Source organism: Cuculus canorus, chromosome 1, assembly GCF_017976375.1.
Source record: "Cuculus canorus isolate bCucCan1 chromosome 1, bCucCan1.pri, whole genome shotgun sequence".
Lineage (NCBI taxonomy): Eukaryota > Metazoa > Chordata > Aves > Cuculiformes > Cuculidae > Cuculus > Cuculus canorus.
In genome coordinates this window covers 61497566-61515888 of record NC_071401.1, presented here as the reverse complement: position 1 = coordinate 61515888, position 18323 = coordinate 61497566, and the positions used below count along the sequence as shown (strand labels likewise).

Here is an 18323-nt window from a genome sequence, read left to right as displayed (position 1 = left end):
GCTTTCCTATGAAGACTGAAAAGAATTTGCTTGCTTGCTTGTTTGTATCAGTTCCTTATCAGTTCTGAGCAAGAATACTTTTTAGTTTTTTACTTATTAACACATCTGCTTCTGATGATGCTGTGGTGTTTGTGTTTTTTTGTAAAAACACTTTCTTTCCCCGTGTTTTAAAATTCACCCAGTGAATGTTGAGGATGTAGAGATGTACAGGGCTGTAGGCAAAGCTATTAAAAATACGTTGCATGTTGTGCTGAAATAGTTGGCACGTATCCATCGCAGCATATGCTGCCTCCAGCGTTTCCAGTGACTCAGTGCAGTCTTTCTCATTCACTCCCCATTCAGAAGCAGGCTCATTTATCCTGATTTTTTTTGTTTGTTTGTTTTTTGTTCTAGGGCATTTGCATGTTAAAGGAAGTCAAGAAAAAATGTCCAAGTCATTAAAAAACTACATCACAATTAAGGTAATCTATTTCTGTGAGTTGAAGCAATGTATGTTTGTAATATGTAAATATTAATCACAAGTCTTTTGAAAAAAAATACTTGAGCATGTACTTACACTGCAGTGAAAGACGGAATGTTTCTCTGGTGGTGGAGTACCTGTTAGTGCAGACCTGGATGTAGGAAACCTGCTCGAATTTAAGGTTTGCATATAATGTTGACTGTTCTGAGCTGAGAACATTTGTAGGAACAGCGTTTGTGCCCAATAGAATCATAGAATACTTGGAGTTGTAAGGGACCTTAAAGATCATCTAGTTCCAGCCCCCATCATCTAGTTCTAATACCAGACTTCTGCTTTATAAGTTTATGGTTTGTCTCAAGGGTCTTTTCCAACAGAAATGATTCTGTTCTATAGTGATGCTCATAACAGTGCATATGCTTTTGAGATTTGGAAAAGAACCGATGTTTTCCCTTGTTCTGCTTTAGGTGAAATGGGACATAGTGCCAGTATTTTGTCAGGAAGCTATTGGGTGTCCTGCAACAGCACTGTGCCAATGATTCCTCACATTCCTCTTCATTTTTGTATGGTCACCTTGCTGATGCACAGAGAGCTTTGCCTTTTGGTACCCCCAAGCCACATGAATGTGTCCTGTTTACCGTGTCCCAAAGTTTTTGTTGTAGCCCAGAGCGGGGCTTCTCTGCGAGTCCCGTGTGTGACAGCAGTGTGTGGGGCTGGGGTGGCTCCTGTGATGCCCAATGCCTATTGCTACAAGTGGGCAATATTCCTTCCTTTAGACAAAGCTTGAGAGGCAGTTTCAGCACATACGTTATCCTTTGCCCTCTCGGAAGACTTAATTAAAATCCCCTTAAAAAGGAGTTCTATATGAGCTGCTTTGTCCTTAATTCTTCTGATGCTGTCTGGGTACAGTTAAGCCCTGTCTCCCTCAGGGAAATGGCCCATCACTCAGTTTTCACAGAAATTTCCTGAGTCTCAGCAGATGTTCTGGTCAAGGTGGAGAAATGAACACGATTGCAATGCACGCGGTTAAAAATAATGTACAGAAACATTCCCTTCCATGACTGTGGTGGGACTTGTTAGTGTTGAGAAAACAAAAGCTTCAGCTCTGTCTCTCTTCTCTTGTGGGTCTCCACTTTTAATTTCTGCCCTTAGACACTGCTAACAAGTATTAATGCTTCCCTGTTGGTGATTTTCAGTCCAGTGAAACAAATTTCTTCCTGTACAGCCTCTCTGCGCCTTGAAAATTAAGCCTTACCTGGAAGTTGTTATGCCTGCTTGGAAAGAGGAGAGGACTGTCCAGGACTGTTCCCCTGGTCCTGCTGGCAGTTGCTGCATGCCAGGCTGTCACCTGGGCACGGCTGCCCTGCATCATCCCCGTCCGGCTGCCCTGTGTTCTCTCACCATTTTCCACTTCTCCAATTCTTTTTTTCTTGTTTTTTTTTTTTTTTTTTGTCCTTATTTCTGACCCGAAAATCAAGGACGTTGTGATAGCACACATCAGAGCAACTCGCTTTGGAAGAGCAGCGATACTTTCTATGCTTTGTTTTCCATGAAATGTAGAATTTTTTTTTCCAGTTCAGATAGTACTTTCCCCAAATTCAAATTTATTTCCGTACTTTACTTGTATTGTTCTACCTCTGTATATTAGCATGAATCTTCTGGGCACGTTAGGTACGCTCGGTTATGTAGCATTTATTAAAAAAAAACCTAAAACCACCTACCAAAACAAACAGTATCACTGTTTTTCAATTTAGTTTGCCTTTATTGCCTCAGTTATTTCTATTTTCTCACAAGAAACAGCACAGAGCTGGTGCTTTGCTGCCTTCGGCGTTCAGGCTGGTTTAGTCTGCTGAATTTCGAAATGTGCGCCTTTGAGAAATTACACTTTCCATCTTTTCTTACTTGTATTGACTTCTCATGACTTTCTATTTTAGTGTTACAAATTTACCGTCACCAATTTGCAAATGAAAAAATAACAAAGCAGGAATGCAGTGTTCACAGTCAATCTGCCACGGTGCTGGGAGCAGAGTTGGAAGTGATTGAATGTTTTATTAGTGTACTTTCCAATCATTTAAATAGTTCTTAGTACTATTAGTATAAATTACACTAGTAGTAATAGTAATAATTTACTATTTACTGTAGTAAGTTATTTTTAAAGCTAGATTAAATATTAGGGTGAAATTGATTAGACTTCATAATTATCACAGATATATTCTAGCAATATATTAAAAAACCCCGTTATTTTTGTGCACTCTCATTTTCCTTCATAATCTAGTCCAGCAGGAAAAGTACACTTATTTTCTTTTTAAAGAAATCTTTCTTTTATTATGAAGTTTGCAAGACTGGGGCTCTGTCCTCTTCTGTGAGACTGCATCCCAGTCTTAGTCTGATAATATCAGTTCGGTTTTTCACAGAAGCCTTTATACAGTTCATGTTGGACCATAATTACAAAGTACTTTTCACTGTCTTATATTTGACGTTGTATGTATATTTAATCTTGTATGCACATCTATTTTATATAGATTCATTTTATTTAGTTTAGGCTTTAAACCAGTGTTATGGTGTAAAGCGTTTTGCCTATCTGAAAGTACAAAGATGGGTTATTTGTCCTGTTAGTTTGTCTGAAATAGACTGTGAAACTTGTGTGAGGGAGTCGAACAACTCCTGAAGAAACTGTTTGATATAATGCTAAAACTGTCTTATTTTTGTGTGTGGAGTTTAGGATTTCCTGAAGAAATCTTCATCGGATCAATTCAGGATGTTTTGTTTGCGCAGCAGATACAGCTCAGGTAAGGAAAAAAACACTATATTTGTTGAGATGAGCATGGCTTTCCATATGTCCCATGTTGGCAACACAGGGGTGCGGTGGTGGAGCGAGCTCTCCCTGTGGTGTCTTCCAGTTCCTCTCTGGTAGGTGCGAAGGTTGGTGGTTCTCTCTGGGGCAGCTCTTTTGCTCTTGTTTAGAAAAGCATTTTACCAAGGGCATTACTTAACCATTCATCTGAATACCTTTCTGAGTTCATTGCAACCCTCTGTTAACTGCACGTTCAGTTAATGAATTACCTCTGTCTCTGATTTGCATCTGTTGTAGTCACTCATATTTCAGTCACGATCAGCTGTTTTTGGAGACGTATCTAGGTAGAGCTTTGCCGTATATTCCTGCAGGGTATGACAACGGCTTGCTAATAACTTTTTATCTCCCTGCTGTTTTATCATTTTTGTCCTGTTGATCTCCCGAGTGTTCAAGCAGGTCTGTGGTGCAGTGCAGCTCGCTTACACCAGCTCTTGATAACCTCATGATCATCTTAGCTTGGCAAACGCTGCTGTGAAACGTGGGGGAGGTTTTGTCAGCTTCCCTGTCTACACTGTGATGTTTCCAGCAGGCAGATGCTGCTTTGAACTGAAAGAGGTTTTCATATGGGTAGTGTTTTTACCAGTCTATTGGGGCCTGCCAAAAGCAGATCATAGTATTATAGAATAATGAAGGTTGGAAAAGACCTCTAACATCAAGTCCAGCCATAGTTCCCTAATGTATCCCTACAGATGGTACTTCCCTAACTACAGCTAGGTCATCTGGCTTGTTGGCCATACTGGCATGGTACGGGAATGGTGGAGCACAGGGAAACACCTGCTTTCTTATTTTGATTAGCCTCTAGCTGCCTCAGATAAGGCATCTCTACCAGTATGACTGGGAGAGCTTTGTGTGGTTAAGGCTCTATGGCTTAGCTACTGTCCGTCAGCGTGCAATGTGCTGCAAGCCTTTATAGACAGACGGTCGTCAGACTGAGAAGTCTTTTTGGTCATTAATACCTCTAGCTGCTTGCCGGAGCCACCTGTCTGCTCTTCCTGGTGGAGCCTCCTTCTCCTAAGGTAGCTGAAGGCATCAGGAATGCCATATATTCCTGAAGTATTTTGAAGCATGGGATACTGAGAGACTGATGATTATTAACTGCTGACCTTTACCAGGAAAGGAAGGATGGAGTGGGTCCAGGTGGGAGCTTCTCTGTAGGACAAGCCCCCATCTGGAGCAGGAGATGGGGCAGTCAGCAGGGGGCACTGCCACCAGTGGGTGAGTGAGGTGGTGGGGCAGTGGTGCTCCTGGCTGTTTTGGGGGTGATGTTGCAGGACAGTGGCACACCTGGCTGTTCCGTCTGGGTCTCTGTCAGGAGATGAAATAAGTTGTACACTCGTAAGTGTCTCCCCGGCTGCAACTGGGAAAGATGAAAAAGGGCTAATACTTATAACGCCATCGTATATGCGTTCTGTCCTGTAAGCAAAAGTTGAAGGGCTGGCAATTTCTTAGCTTACCTCAGGGCAAGGAATGGCATGGGAGCTCGGCAGGGGAGGCACCTGCATGCCTTTTCCGCTGCTTGTTGGCTGTCTGCAGTTGAACCTCTATAAAAAGGACATGACTTTTTTTTTTTGCCTCAAATCTAGTTTAAACACCTTCCTGTGATAAAGCCAGAGGGCTACCTGTGCAAATGTTGATGGCTTTGAAAGGATATGGTGCTGTTATGTCATAGTGCCAGTAAGCCAGCTGGCAGATAAGAATTGCTGGAATGTCTGCTGTGCTTGCTACCTCCACTGTATGAAGTAGGGTGCGGTTATTTGCTGTCTGATAAAGAGCCAGAGTCAGTCCCTGCTGAGCCAGTTATTTACTCTGCAGCCTGTCAGTTTGGGTCCAGGCTATTAATTCATTTTGGTCTAAAGATAAGTTTACTGCACTCCTCCTTGCCTTGCTGTTTGCTTCCTGAGTATTTTTATTAAGAGTGAGATCCCAGGCATCCTAAAAAGGTTTTCGTAGACTAAACCTGTTGGTGGCACCTGCCATCCCTGCCTGTGAAGGAGAGCCTTTTATACTTGCTAAAATCCAGAGCTGTCTGGCAATGCTACTGCACTTATTGGATTGAGCCCGTAAAAGATCTTCTTAGGCATGTGGATGAGGGCAGCACCTGACAGCTGGAAACAGTTCATGCTTGGTGTTTTGATTTACGTGGATCTTGGGCTCAGAATGGTCCTTTTTTTGTGGTCTGGGCTACCCCCTGTCTGCATGTATGCTGATGGACACCTGGGGACAAACGCAACTCCAAGCTGCCCCATCAATGTAGGGGCAGGGGCTGGCGGGGTGTGTGCAGGGAGGTGCATGTGTTTTGTGGCAGTGGGTGCCCCCTCCCGTAGTGGTTGTTGTTTCAGAGATCACGGAGTTGGATGCCTTGCTCATGGGGAAGTGGAAATAAGTCAGAGGGAAGAGGCTTTGATGCAGGACATCACCCTTCCATAGCACGCCTCTGCAGGGAGTCCCTCTGCTCCAATGCCCTCTCTGCCTGCTCAGGGTTAAGCTGAGCTCTGGGAGCGGTGGTGCTGATTGAGCCCTTCTGCTGTGGCTGATAGCTCTGGCTGTCCCCTTCTTGGCCTGAATCACCACCCTTTGACCCACCTGTGGCTGTTGGGGAGAAGTCTTTCCTGGGTGCCACAGGCAGCAGCATGGCTGCCCTCTCACCAGTGTGCCTGTCAGGCTGCTTCTGAGTGCAGCTCAAAAGGAGAGGTGCGGTCTCTTAAGCCCTGTGGGACCCCGTTGTGAGGCACTGCTTTTCTCTTGCATCTCATCAGTAGTGGCTTTGCTTTATGCAGTTAGGCGAAGGGGCTGTGAGCTTGCTGCAGTCAGCGGGGTTCTGTCCCCTGAAATGCTTTTCTGGTCACCAGAACCGCTCCAGTGATTTTGTGAACCTGAGTGAATTGCAACGTGTTGGTCCCTCTGGTCTCAAATTACTTGTTGGTGCTAATAAACATATGTTTTGTAATCTGTTGATGAGGCGGTGATGCCCTCAGTAGCAAAGGAGGAAAGGAGGTAGTGAGTACGGTGAAGATTTATAGAGCTGGCCTTGCCTGTGCTGAGCTGTGGGTTTGCAGTGCCTGCAGGCACTGGTTTAGGAGAATGTCGTGAATCAGGAAGAAGAATGGCTTTAATCAAAGCGGGCTTCATCAGGATAAACTTTCATCAAGAGTTCCCCAGAGTTCTTGTATCCAGGGTAATCAGTTTAGTAACCATTTATACCTAGTGGGTATAAATGATCTCTTTCAATATCTCACTGTTTTCTAGAAGTCTGTGCACTGGTCTTCTTAAAAGCAGAGTAAAGCTTAATTTTAAAACTGGTGTTAACGAGGGAGTAATGCAGATTTTTAATTACACACAAGTGGAAAATCTGACAAATACAGGTCCAGGCTTATGCCTTGGTTTTGCTGAGATAAATTCTACAGAAAGTCTGTTTAAACAGTTAGACTTCTTTGGGCTATAAGCTAATTAAACTGAGATCAGGGCTCACATCTGGCTGCTTCTGTCCTCTTGTATCTGTTCTCTTGCTTAGACTGTTCTAAAAAGTATGTGTCTGGGCAGTGTAGAGTAGTTGCACAAAGTAGTTGGCTGTAACTTGTGCGGGAGCGGAGGTGAGATTGCTGTGGAAACTACAGGTGATGCTCGGCACTGATGAGGTTAGGAATATGCTGCAGGCTGTAGTTTGAATGTATCTTGGTGCAAAGGTCAGGCATAAAATGGTGAAGCAATACTGTGCTGGCTAGAAATGGCACTTTGATTCAAGGAACCAACTCTGGTGTGGTATTGTGGGAAGGAATGCATTTAAACTTAAGCCTGTCCTTGGTGGGCATAACTACCAAAGTCAGGTGAGCTGTCTTGTGTAGGGTCCGAGTGCCTTTCTGCAGAAAATTGTGTGTTACTATATAAATAAAAAAATAATTGCCTTTTGCTGTTGGCAGTAGCAGTAAAAGTGACAGGGCAGCCAGCCCAGCACTTGTGCTTCTGAGAGTGTGGGCAAGGCACAAAGTGCCTGCTTGACCATAAACCAGCAGAAGGGAACGCTGATAGCTCCTGAAGCACAATTGTCGGCTGAAGCTAGAGTCCTCCGAATGCTCCGAGGGTGTCCATGTGCGCGGATGCTGTGTTAGTAGGGTGTGATAGTGTCATCTCTTCAGCTGGTGGAAGAGAAGTGGTGTAGGGTTAGAATCATAGGATGCCTTGGGTTGGAAGGGACCTTTACAGGTTGTCTAGTCCAACCCCTCTGCAGGAGTAGAGTTGCCTTTCACTAGGTCAGTTTGCCGAAAGCCCCGTCCAACCTGACCTTTTCCAGGGATGGGGACTCCACTGCCTCTCTGGGCAACCTGTTCCACTGTTTCACCACCCTCATTGTGAAAAAAATTCTTCCTTACATCCAGTCTAAATCTACCTTCCCTTAGTTTAAAACCATTACTCCTTGTCCTGTCACAACAGGCCTTGTTAAAAAGTCTGTCTCCAGCTTCCCTGTAGCTCCCTTTAAGTACTGGAAGTTTGCTGTAAGGTCTTCCCGCAGTGTTCCGTTCTTCAGGCTGAACAACGGCAGCTCTCTCAGCCTGCCTGTACCCCGTATTAGGGGATACCAGATCTCGTCATAAAGCAGGGCTCTGCTTAGGATGCAATTAATCATTTACCTTAAGGTTTTCACTATCTTTACAATGACTATAAGAGGCTTAGATGTAAGTGTGTAAGTTGGGTGTAATGAATCCCATCCCAGATATAGCCTTATGAGTTTAAGCAGTTTGTATTTTCTCTAGCAGTCATCTTTGAATATTTATACGGTCGGTTTAGCTTTGATATTGTGAGAGAATTGTGTATGTAGTGCAGAATCAGACTACGGAATTTTAGGTCCATCTACATTTTTTGATGCTGCCTTTTAAGTATAAGAGCCCATGTTCTTCACAGAGTCAGTGGTGAGGGTTATGTCTCCAAATACAGATCATGTCTATCTAAATTGTAATAGGAACAAAATTTGGAGTGAGATCCAAGCTACGTCTCGCCAACTTAAATCTGGGGGGACGCTTAGAAGTATATCCAATCCGAATGCTTTGGAGTAATAACTTCACAGAGAAATTCAGTAATGAAAAAAAAATAAAGTCATGTAGCTATTGTTATTGCTTCAATCAGCTTTCAGACACCTTTTTTATCAGTCTGATATTTTTCCAGTAGGTTATAGTTTATCGTATGTAATGATTGTCTTTCATATTGATTTAATACACCTAGTGCACATGAAAAATGGAGTTTTTAATTAAAAGTGCAATTAATTGTAAGAAAAGTTTGTTATGACAAATAGTAACAACCTCTTCCTGGAATGTCTTCACTTCAGAACATCATTCCTGCATGTGACAGACAATATCCTCTTTATCGCAACACCCAAATAATATTTTTTTTTTTTTTTTAGCAGTAGAATTTAGTGATGAGAGCATGGATGATGCAAAGAACCTTCTTCAGGCAGTCTCCTCATTTACTAGAGATGCAAATGCTTATATAAAAGGACAGCTGATATGTGACCCTGTTAGAGAAGACATACTGTGGGAAAGGTAAGTGCATCTCCTGTACTTGAGAGGTTGTGATTATGTGAGCAATAGTTTGATGACAGGCTCAGATGGCTGAACAGTATAGTGTTCCACGTTCTGTTTAAGAAACAGGACAAGAAGAAGGACCAATAAGCCGTTTTCTCTGCCAACCCTCACCAAGGGCAGCTTTTATTTTCGATTCTTTTTCTAGCCAGCTGCTTTTCCTCATAGTCTACTATACTTAGTTCATTGCATTTTTAAAACGCATGCTGTTTATCTAGTGTGCCTGTCCTGATCCGGGTGTCTTTTCCCCTTTTGAGTGATGTAGAAGGCAGAGTTATGACTGAAGTTATGAGGCTGCCCGGTTCTTAAATAGAACTATGTATTAGCAACGGAAGAAGAAAGAGGATGACTGGAAAGTAACACGCTTTGGGCACATGAGCTTGTGATCAAGCTGGCTGGCACTGTGGTGTGCAGCAGAAGGAGAGAAGGAGGTAGTAAGAAACTAGCTAGGGGCACAGATGTCACAGGGAAGGAAGAAATTATGGTTGTTGTGACCCTTACAGTGATGAGGAAAATCTTTAAGAGTCCCTCAGGATAACCAATTCATCTTCCAGGAGAGATATGTGCTGTGTGTTGGGTGCAAAGCTGAGAAGAAGAGTGCAGTGTTCTGGAGTCTGTGGTAGGAGGGGTGTTGAGCACCCTGAAGTGACGGATGTGCAGGCAGCTCTGGGACGTAGGATCAGAGGGGAAACAGCCTGTGCTGTACAAGTGAGAGGCGGCTTCGTTGTGGTGTGAGCACCTACCTGTTGGGGAGCTTGTGGCTGCGCTGACTAGGGCTTGCAAGGGGCACTGGAACGTTTTACAGGGAAGTGGAATTGAATTAACCTGGTTGTGTTATTTGGTAAAAGCAAGTCCGTCAGCAGGAGGCTGCAGGGCACGTGTTGGTGAGAGAGAAGGCTTGACACACGTGAGGTGCATGGGGGAGTTGAAATGGATTGTTAGTGGGGGATATGTGGGAGGCCACAACTTGTGTACCAGTAGATGCAAAAACAACAAAAATGAAACAGCTCTTAATTAGGAAAGAGATAGATATTCAGCAGAGAGGGGGAAGCTTGCTGAAGAGAGTGTTGGGAGGAATGAGTTAGGGCAGCAGCCATCTGATATCTGTGAGAAGGCAGGCATTCCAGGCAAAAACACTCAGAAACAGACAAAATGTGGTTCAGGAGAGCCTCAGAGACACTAGGATAGCCTGAGGTTCCCCAATTAATCCTGCTCCCTAAGTTTTATAGGGAAACGGCATCCTTTGGGCAGTGCTGTTGAGATCTGGTTCACCTGACCGCTTACAAGAGCATGCCACTAGCAGTTGTTTGCAGCTTGCTGTTTATTCCTGCTGCTGTCCTCATCCTTCCGCTCAAAGCTGCTTCAGTGCGTGGCACTGGTTCTGTGGCAATGATTGTTGGTTGCCCGCTGGCTTTTAAGGCTCTTACATGAGTGGTTCCACCAGACCTTTGCATCTGGGCCAAGCTAAGTGGAGTCCTGGGGCTGGGACTGGGCTCACCTGGGACATGAGGAAGGAGCAGCTCCTTCTGAGCCAGATCCTGCCAGCAGGACTCCTGGCCAACCCCAAGTCAACAATCTTGCCAGGCACTGGAGTGATGTGTGTGATGTGGCTTTGGAAGAGGAACATGCTGTCCACATGAAAAAATGAGCTGCTGGGGAAAAATAAAAAAAACTTAGAAAAATCTTTAATGTGCTTAATATCAAACATTTTCCATCAGCTTTTTAAATTATTAAGGCAAGCCTTGCTTTTTTGTTGTTGGTTCCTGTGATTAACCATGTATTTCTTGAATGGACCAGCCACTTTGGATTTTGACATGCGTCAAGTTTTTCTCTTTGCTGCTGAAAGATGTTTCCTCCCTGATCAGTGTAGCATTGCCCATCATAGGAGGGAAACGACAGTGTCCTTTTGATGACTCCCTCTGGCTGAATAGCTGATGAATTCAGCGTACTGCTGGCATCTTGTTTGTCTTATCCTAAAAGTTACCTTTTCTTCTTGAAGGCTAGCCAACACAAAAGTAACCGTGAAGGCTGCATTTAGAGATGACTTTGACACCTCCAGGGCTGTTGCAGCAATTATGGACCTCATTCACCATGGCAACAGACAGCTTAAGGCTGTTACTAAGGTAACCCATTAGGATACAGAGATCAGAAAATGACAGCTGTCCACTGTCCTACTGCTTAATGCAGACAGATTAGTTTATTGTTCACATCAGAAACCAGCAGAAACAAAGCTCCATAAATTGTTGACCTTAATGGTCTCCGTTTGTCCTGACTGTATCGCAGGATTTGTGTACGGCTGTTTTGTGCTTCGTTGTGTCCGAAGGATGTTTCTTTCCTGCTGCCCTGTATTATTTGTACCTAAGGTTTCTGAAAGGCCTGAAGCCATCGTGGCGCACTGCTAATTTTAGTGCTGGCTTTATATTCTCACCCTGCTTCTTTGCTTAATACTCATGGACAGAAATCAGCCTAAATTGGGAGGTGGGGGGTGGGAGTTGCTGCGGGGGCTTTGGCAGGCATTCCCAGGTGCATGGAGCAGTCATGGTGGTGAGTTCAGCTTTGGGACCCCAGTGGCTTCTGCTGTTAGGAAATTATAACTGTGGCCTCAGCGTGTCGGCACGAGTCCATCTTCAGATGGCTTTTGGCAAATTGAGACCCTGTTAAGATCTCTCAACGCTGACACAAAGGAAGCATCTGGTAGGGACAAGACCTGGGCAGTAAACACTGCTCAGTCTGAAGCACTTCTGAGTCTGCTTTTACCAACAGCTTCCTTTCTCGCTCAAGGCGAGCAGCTCGGCCTTGTTGCTGTGCTTCTTGACTGCTGGTATCGTCACATCCACTCTGATTGTGCTGCAAAAGAAGTGTTGACTAGATAGTAATAACTGATTATTAAGAGATAATTTGCCTGTTGGTTTTGAAATCCTGCCTCCTCCTGGTCCTGTTTTGGGGCTGACTGTAAATTTATGTCCTTTGCCTTATCTTTACAAAATGATTCTCTGAGCGAATCCCTGACCCAAACCAGTTTGCAGCAGGGATCTGCAACAACTTTACCGCTCCTAAATACAAGTAGCCTCATTTTTCCAGTCGTTGCTCTTTTCCCATGAATTCCTTCTGTCAGTGGCTTTGTTGAGAGTCAGGTGGGATGTTTGTGGGACAGCTGACCCAGATTTCTGGTTGTGATGGTGAGCATTTCCGGGTGCAGCCCAGCTGCCTGAGCATTACCTCTCACTGAGGTAGCTTTCTCTCTTTAAGAGCTGTGAGTAAATTCACATAAGCATATCTACTTGTTCCTCTCTTTAACCCTTTCACTGTTCTTACCTTAGTTGGCATGTTCCTGTGTCTTTTTCTCAGCAGTCTGTTTCCACTCCTTCCAGTTCAGATCTTGCAAATTTAGGTTATGGATTATTTTGGGCCCTAATGGTGATGTCAGATAAAATCCAGTCCCAGCTGTAATTCAGTTGAGTATGCCATCAGTCTTTTCTTTTTAGGTTAGTCCCTTAAGTTGCTCCTCAATCTGTCATTTAATCTTGATTTTATTTTTTTTTATGAAATAAATATGGAGGTAAGAAAGAAATACACGTGTTCTTAAAAATGCTGTTCTGTTGCTGCTGGTGGTGTTCTGTTGCTGGTGCTACCAGGGCGTAAGCTATACGAAATGCCATAAGCTATCTCAAAGCAGGCTTCATGTTGTGTAAATCAATAAGACACTCAAAGGATTTGTTTGGTTTTTTAATCATTTATTTTATAGATGCCCTTGAAGCTGGGATTTTGTTCTTTTATTTTGTTTTCACACACCCAGCCCTTTCATGCCCAGAAGTGCTATTTTTAGGTCTCATTTTCTGTGTGTATGAGAGGCATGGCAGCTTCATGCACCCCTTCTCCTTGCTGTGCAAGCTGGTAATAAGCTTTTCCCCTCCCCTGTTTACTTAAACCTTTTCCCTTTGTGTTATGAGGTGCTTTTATATCTCTGTACAAGTCCCCATCTGGGCAGGTGTTACTGGTGGAGGCAGTGCTATATAATTAGTAATAGTTTTCCATTGTGGACTAGGCTACAGAGGGGTGCTGAGCTCTGTAATGTGTATTGACTGGACAATCTCTTTTGAGTGTTTTTTAAACAGGATACTGGATCTCCTAGAAGCTCTGTTGTGTATGGAAGCATTATTTCCTATATAGAAGACTTTTTTAATGCCCTTGGGATGTCCTTTGGAGAAAGACAGGTATGAAACATCTCTTCTCTGTGTGCTAGTGTACAGTAGCAGCACCAGCATTTTGTTTTATAGAACACTTTCCAGAAGCATCATATGCAACGAAGTTAATTTATAGTTTTAGTAAACCTTTCTGCATTGCTTGCAGCTCCTATGGTAATGTCTTAGGAGAGCATGTCAGCAGGTAGAACAGAAAAAGGCTAAGGGTGGGCTTTTTTCTTTTCTGAGATACTCGTGTGAATTCTGCAGCAGTTGTGCTGTGGAAATGAAAGTTTGAGCAATTCAGTGAGAAAAAGTTAGCATTGGGGCCCTTAAGTTGGTATTGGTACACGTCTGGCTTTTTCCTGGCTCATCCTCTTCTTTCTAGTGGTTGCACCCAGGCTGCCTTGAATATTGTGGAGCAGGAGCCAGGGTCCAGCTCCTCTGCAGAAAGCCAGGGAAAGGGGCTGCTCTGTCTTGAGGTAGGATTGCAAGGAGGAGGGGGCAGTGGCAGGGGCCATCATTGGAAATTCCTTACGTATCCTCTAGCGCCTGGAAATGTAGGAACAGGGAGGGGGAGAAAAAAAAGGAGAGAAAAGCTCTAAGCAAAGTACTACACAGGGAAGAGAATGATAAATATGGAGGTGATATCCTGGTGTATGAAAGGGGAGCCTTTTAAATGAGACGCCTTGCAAGCTGTTCTCTGCTACTCTTTTGCTCGAACCTGGAGCTGAATACCAAGAAGTTGAGAACTTTCTTTAGAGAAACTGTTCTGCAAAAATTTCTTTTGTGGAAGCAAAGTATAGGATAAAAAAAATGTAAGTAACCTTACTTATCTTTTGGAAGCCAGGCAGTGTAGCAATAAATGCATCTATTTACTTTGCTTCATTGTGGATTTTTTTCACAAAATTCCTTTCAAAACAGCGGTTGGATGTGATTTGGCTGCGTGTTACTCCTCATAACCCATGTTTTATCATGTTATATTTTTACTGACATATTAAACACTTAGATTTGTCTGTAAGCTGGGTGGTAAAGTCATTCCTCCAGATTCTGAGCTGTATGTCTGCAGGTGCCTGCTGCGCCTATGTTTTTGCTGAAACAAGTGTCTGAATGCTTTTCTTTTTTGTGTGCTGCGCGAGTTTCTCAGGGGCAACAGGGTCAGCAGAAGATGTTGGTACAAGGTAGGCAGGAAGGAAAGAGCAGCATGCCAGACTCTTCTCTGTCCCTCTGCTCTTTCAAATTCCAGTAAATGAATCAATTGGAATCTTCATCAGAAAGGTCTGTGGGTTGCCACAAGCTGGTAAATATAATGCTGCAAGGTTTGTTTTCTGACCTCCAGACCAGCCACGGCAGTTCAGCATCCAGCCTTTCTTCCCTCTTAGCCCTGGGCATACAGCTTGCCGGGAGCAGACCCTGGCCACCACGGGTCCCAGCATGTGAGCTGTCTGGGAGAGGGTGAACTGGCCTGGCCACTGCTGTGCTAAAAATTTAATGTAGAAGCTATGGGGAGTGGTGTTTGCGTCTTCTTCATTTGGATGTTTGCGCACAGCCTGTTCGGTCTCTCCCTCTCTTAGGATGGGATTTGTCTCGGCTAATTAGCCTTACGGTGTAATGTAGCTGCCTATGCTTCTGCAGTAGTCAGCAGAGAGAGAGAGGAGCTGATAAGGGATGGTTATAGTCTTGGTGGTTATATAAAATAAGACTGCCTGTCTCTATCTCTGCCTTGGCAAGAGAAGGAGCCTGAACAGTCACAGGCAGGTAAGATGAATCTGTCTGAGAAGACGATGGGTGGAAACCATTGTGCCTGTTTTAGATCTAGGGAGCAAAGGTGAAGGCTTTTGCTCTGCCAAGGAACATGGAATTGCAGATACAGCCGGGGCAAATGGGTGATCATCTGTAGGTTAAGCAAGGGTCAAATTTTCATATAACACTTATGAGCTTTTTGGATTTGTTGCTACTGCAGGAGAAGAAATTAAAGATCAGCCCTGAGAGGCTACAGTGTTTTACATGAAAATTGAATGGGTTCATCTCCTAAAATTGCCTCTCCTTTTGGAGGATCTTGCCTTGGGTCATAAGTAGGTGCCTGGTTTGAACTTTGGCAGTGGTATTTGTAGAAGCATGTTTCATGCTCTCCCATTTGTCTTTCCCTTCTGTATCCTTTATCCTTGTTAAAGAGCCTTTTATCTCTTTTACCTCTTTTACCTGCCCTAGGTTATGATGGAGCATTTCTGGCACTGAGATTTATTACCTTTGTCAATCTCATAAATTTCTTCAGTATGTTTACATGTTTTGAAAGTTTGGGGGATTTGCTGCCTTCTATGGTTGTGGAGAGCACTGAGCATCTCAATGTTCAGTAGCTTCCCCCACACTTCCTTCTCCTCCTCCTCTTCTTTGTTTGCTTGTTTCAGTCAGTGACCTCTGAAACTACTCCCTTTCATTTCTATCCTGCTGTTTGGTGACTAAATACAGTCCCCTCTGGCTTTAATTACTCAGCTGCTCTTCTGCTCCCAGTTGATCATTGCTGCCAGCAACTTCACCCCTTGGCCTTGGGGTGTGTGTTACATTTCACTGCTCCGTTGTCTGCTCCCTCCTTGCGTCTTAGTGATAAAATACTGCAGTGGTGTTTTCCTGTCCACTGGAGCTTTGTCCTTTTTCTCCCCTTTAGGAGTTTGCTTCTAATGAGAAACAGGAATGGTTTCTCTGCTGGGAGCAAGACTGGGAGCCTGTCTGTGCCTCCCTCTTGTGCTGCCACCTGAGCACCTGTACCAGCAGCTGTCGGGGCAGGACCCTCTAGGAGGAGTGAGGCCATCCCGTTCCTGTAGTGTTGTTGACCAGCAAGACTTCTGCCAGGCCAGAGGTGGCTGAGGAAGCTCAGAGCTGGCTGAGGGAAGGAGGGGACGAAGCAGCAGCCAGCAAACACCTGCTGTGCGCCGTGGCTGCTGCTCAATCATGTCTGCTTGGGCAGCTGAAACTTTGGATAAGGTGGATCAGATGAAAGTTCTGTGGATTTGGAGAGGTTTTCTGTAGATGACAGGAGAAAAGGTAGTCTAGGGACTTAAAGCTAAAATATTTACTTTTCCTGTTTTGTGTTTCCTGAAGAGGCTCTGGAGCTCAAAGGCAGACTAAGGGGCTGATGCTCTCTGTAGCTTTGCAGACATTTACAGCCGAGGGACTGTCTGAGCTGGCAGCTGGGCTTCCCTTGCTGTGCCGGATGGCTGTTGCCAGGCCTTTCTTCCATTAATTTGTCTAATGCCTTTTTAATTTATGCACGCTTCTGGTATCTCGGAGATATGCTGTGGCAATGAATTCCACAGTTAGGTTTTGCAGCGCGTTACGCACAAGCGAGAGACCTCTGCTCCAAGACAGACACTTCCTGGACAGGAATAGGCTGAACTACTTCTGAGTTATGTCTCCACTGTAACTTTTTGTCCAGCTTTAGTGAGATGGTGAGGTTTTAATCATACCAATATATGGAAGACGCTGCTGAGTTGGGGTTGATTTCTAAGTTGTTCTCAGATGTTTGTAAAACAACCTGTTTGATTTCTAGGTGGCTCTGGGAGGAGACCACTCTGCTCTGCTCTCTAATGTCGTTGATGAGCTTGTAAGGTTCCGCACAAAGGTCCGTCATTATGCACTTGCTCTGCCAGAAGCTGCAGAAGCTATGCCAGTGGAGGGTGATGTCAGAGCCGAAGGACAAAAAGAACAGAAGGAAAAGAGGCGGCAGTTAATGCGGGAGAGGAAACCCCTCCTGGAGGCTTGTGACAGTCTGCGTGAAGACCTTGCTGCCTTTGGAGTCCATATACAGGTAGAAGACCGTGATCCTCTTTGTGAGGCCGCTAGTCATTTTTTTAAGACTGTTTTGCCGTTTGTCCACTTTCAGTGTTGTGGCCAGCTCTGTACAACCACAGCAGCAGGAGGTTGAAGTGAAGGCTTTGCCTGGTTGTACCACGAGCCTTCTCTTCTGCTTCCCCTCAACCCATGCAGGCTCCATGCAAGCTGTAGCTACTTCTGCAGTTGCCAAGGTTGTGTTATTTAGCCACTGACAATCCCATAATACTCAGAAATCCCCAAGTTGCCCAAGTTCAATCCAGAAGGAAAGATATGCATGCAATCTTTAAAGAAAATTTCAAAAGAACTGGCAAGTAAACTAAAATGACTTATGAAAATAAAGCCTTCCCTCTACCCTCACCACATTCCCCCCAACCAGAAATGGTCCTCCTGAGAAAGCCCCTTCCATCTTCAGCAGCCCCACTCCCAGCTGTTCCTGAGCCATAAGTAGTTTGCCTGATTCCTGTACCACTCCCCTCTCTACTCTGCTTTCTACATTTAACCTAAACCCAATGGCAGTGTTCTTTTCCATGATCCCATTACACCAATGAACAGAGAAATCCCTTCGCTGGCTTACTCTGTCCTCTTTGTTTCAAGGTGCTATATTACTACTTTAACAAGTTGCTGCTGCTTCCAGTTCCTCTTGCTTCATTGCCCTTCTCGCCTCTGCTCCAGCCTCTGTTGGGTCACTGTTGCTCCTTATGTGCAGAATAATCCTCCACTTTCTCCCCAGCATCTTCCTCCCTCCAGTCAACGCTGTTCAATTTTCCCTCGCTTGCATAGTCTCCTTGCATCCAGTGGGAAGATGTAAAGCACAATGACATTAAGGAGTGAGAACATAAATCTTCTTTAATTGCTGAACACGAGAGATGTTATTTGTCAACACACCTATTAAAAGCCAATATGAAGCATGGTCAGCTCACGATTGGAGATGAAAGTGTGCGCGCTGATACAAACTGGGTGAGGGCCGAAGCACAGTGGTGCTGAGCTACAGCTGTGAAAGCAAAGGAAGGCTGTGGGAAGCTGGAACATCTGGTTCCTTAACTTGCTTGTATGTAGCTAAATCCTCTCTCCACTTATCTGTCAAGAAAGTTTGCAAATCCAAACAACTGCACTGAGACAAAGTCTTGGAGAAGAAAACTCCCTTTTGATCTATTTGGCAAAACGGCTGCAGCCCCACCTCCACCCTTTTGAAGATTTGTTTTTGCTTGTTTTTAAAGGGATTTATGGACATTTAATAACCTTGTAGAAATTGGCCTTAGTCAGGATTCAGCCCATTCCATTTGTTTCATCTTTTTTTTTTTCTTAATTATCTGAAGCTTGGCATAATCTGTCTCCTGCTTGTCCCACAATATTTTGCTCCTGAAGACAAAGCACACGTGCACGTACAGGCACACGCAGCACGCATCCAAAGCTGAACTCTTGCTTTTTTT

The 18323-nt window shown here is 44.3% G+C and overlaps 1 protein-coding gene across 4 annotated transcripts in view; it reads left to right on the top strand.

Annotated features, from left to right (window-relative positions):
- CARS2 (cysteinyl-tRNA synthetase 2, mitochondrial) overlaps positions 1 to 18323 on the top strand; it is a 37890-nt gene that overhangs the window by 17705 nt on the left and 1862 nt on the right. For 3 of the 4 annotated variants that reach the window (XM_054061133.1, XM_054061124.1, XM_054061114.1), the window contains exons 9-14: positions 394 to 461; positions 3180 to 3246; positions 8704 to 8842; positions 10881 to 11004; positions 12997 to 13095; positions 16610 to 16867. In XM_054061133.1, the coding sequence (XP_053917108.1) occupies positions 394 to 461; positions 3180 to 3246; positions 8704 to 8842; positions 10881 to 11004; positions 12997 to 13095; positions 16610 to 16867 (755 nt within the window). The remainder of the gene's footprint in view (positions 1 to 393; positions 462 to 3179; positions 3247 to 8703; positions 8843 to 10880; positions 11005 to 12996; positions 13096 to 16609; positions 16868 to 18323) is intronic. The other variant, XM_054061109.1, reaches the window with a different exon arrangement.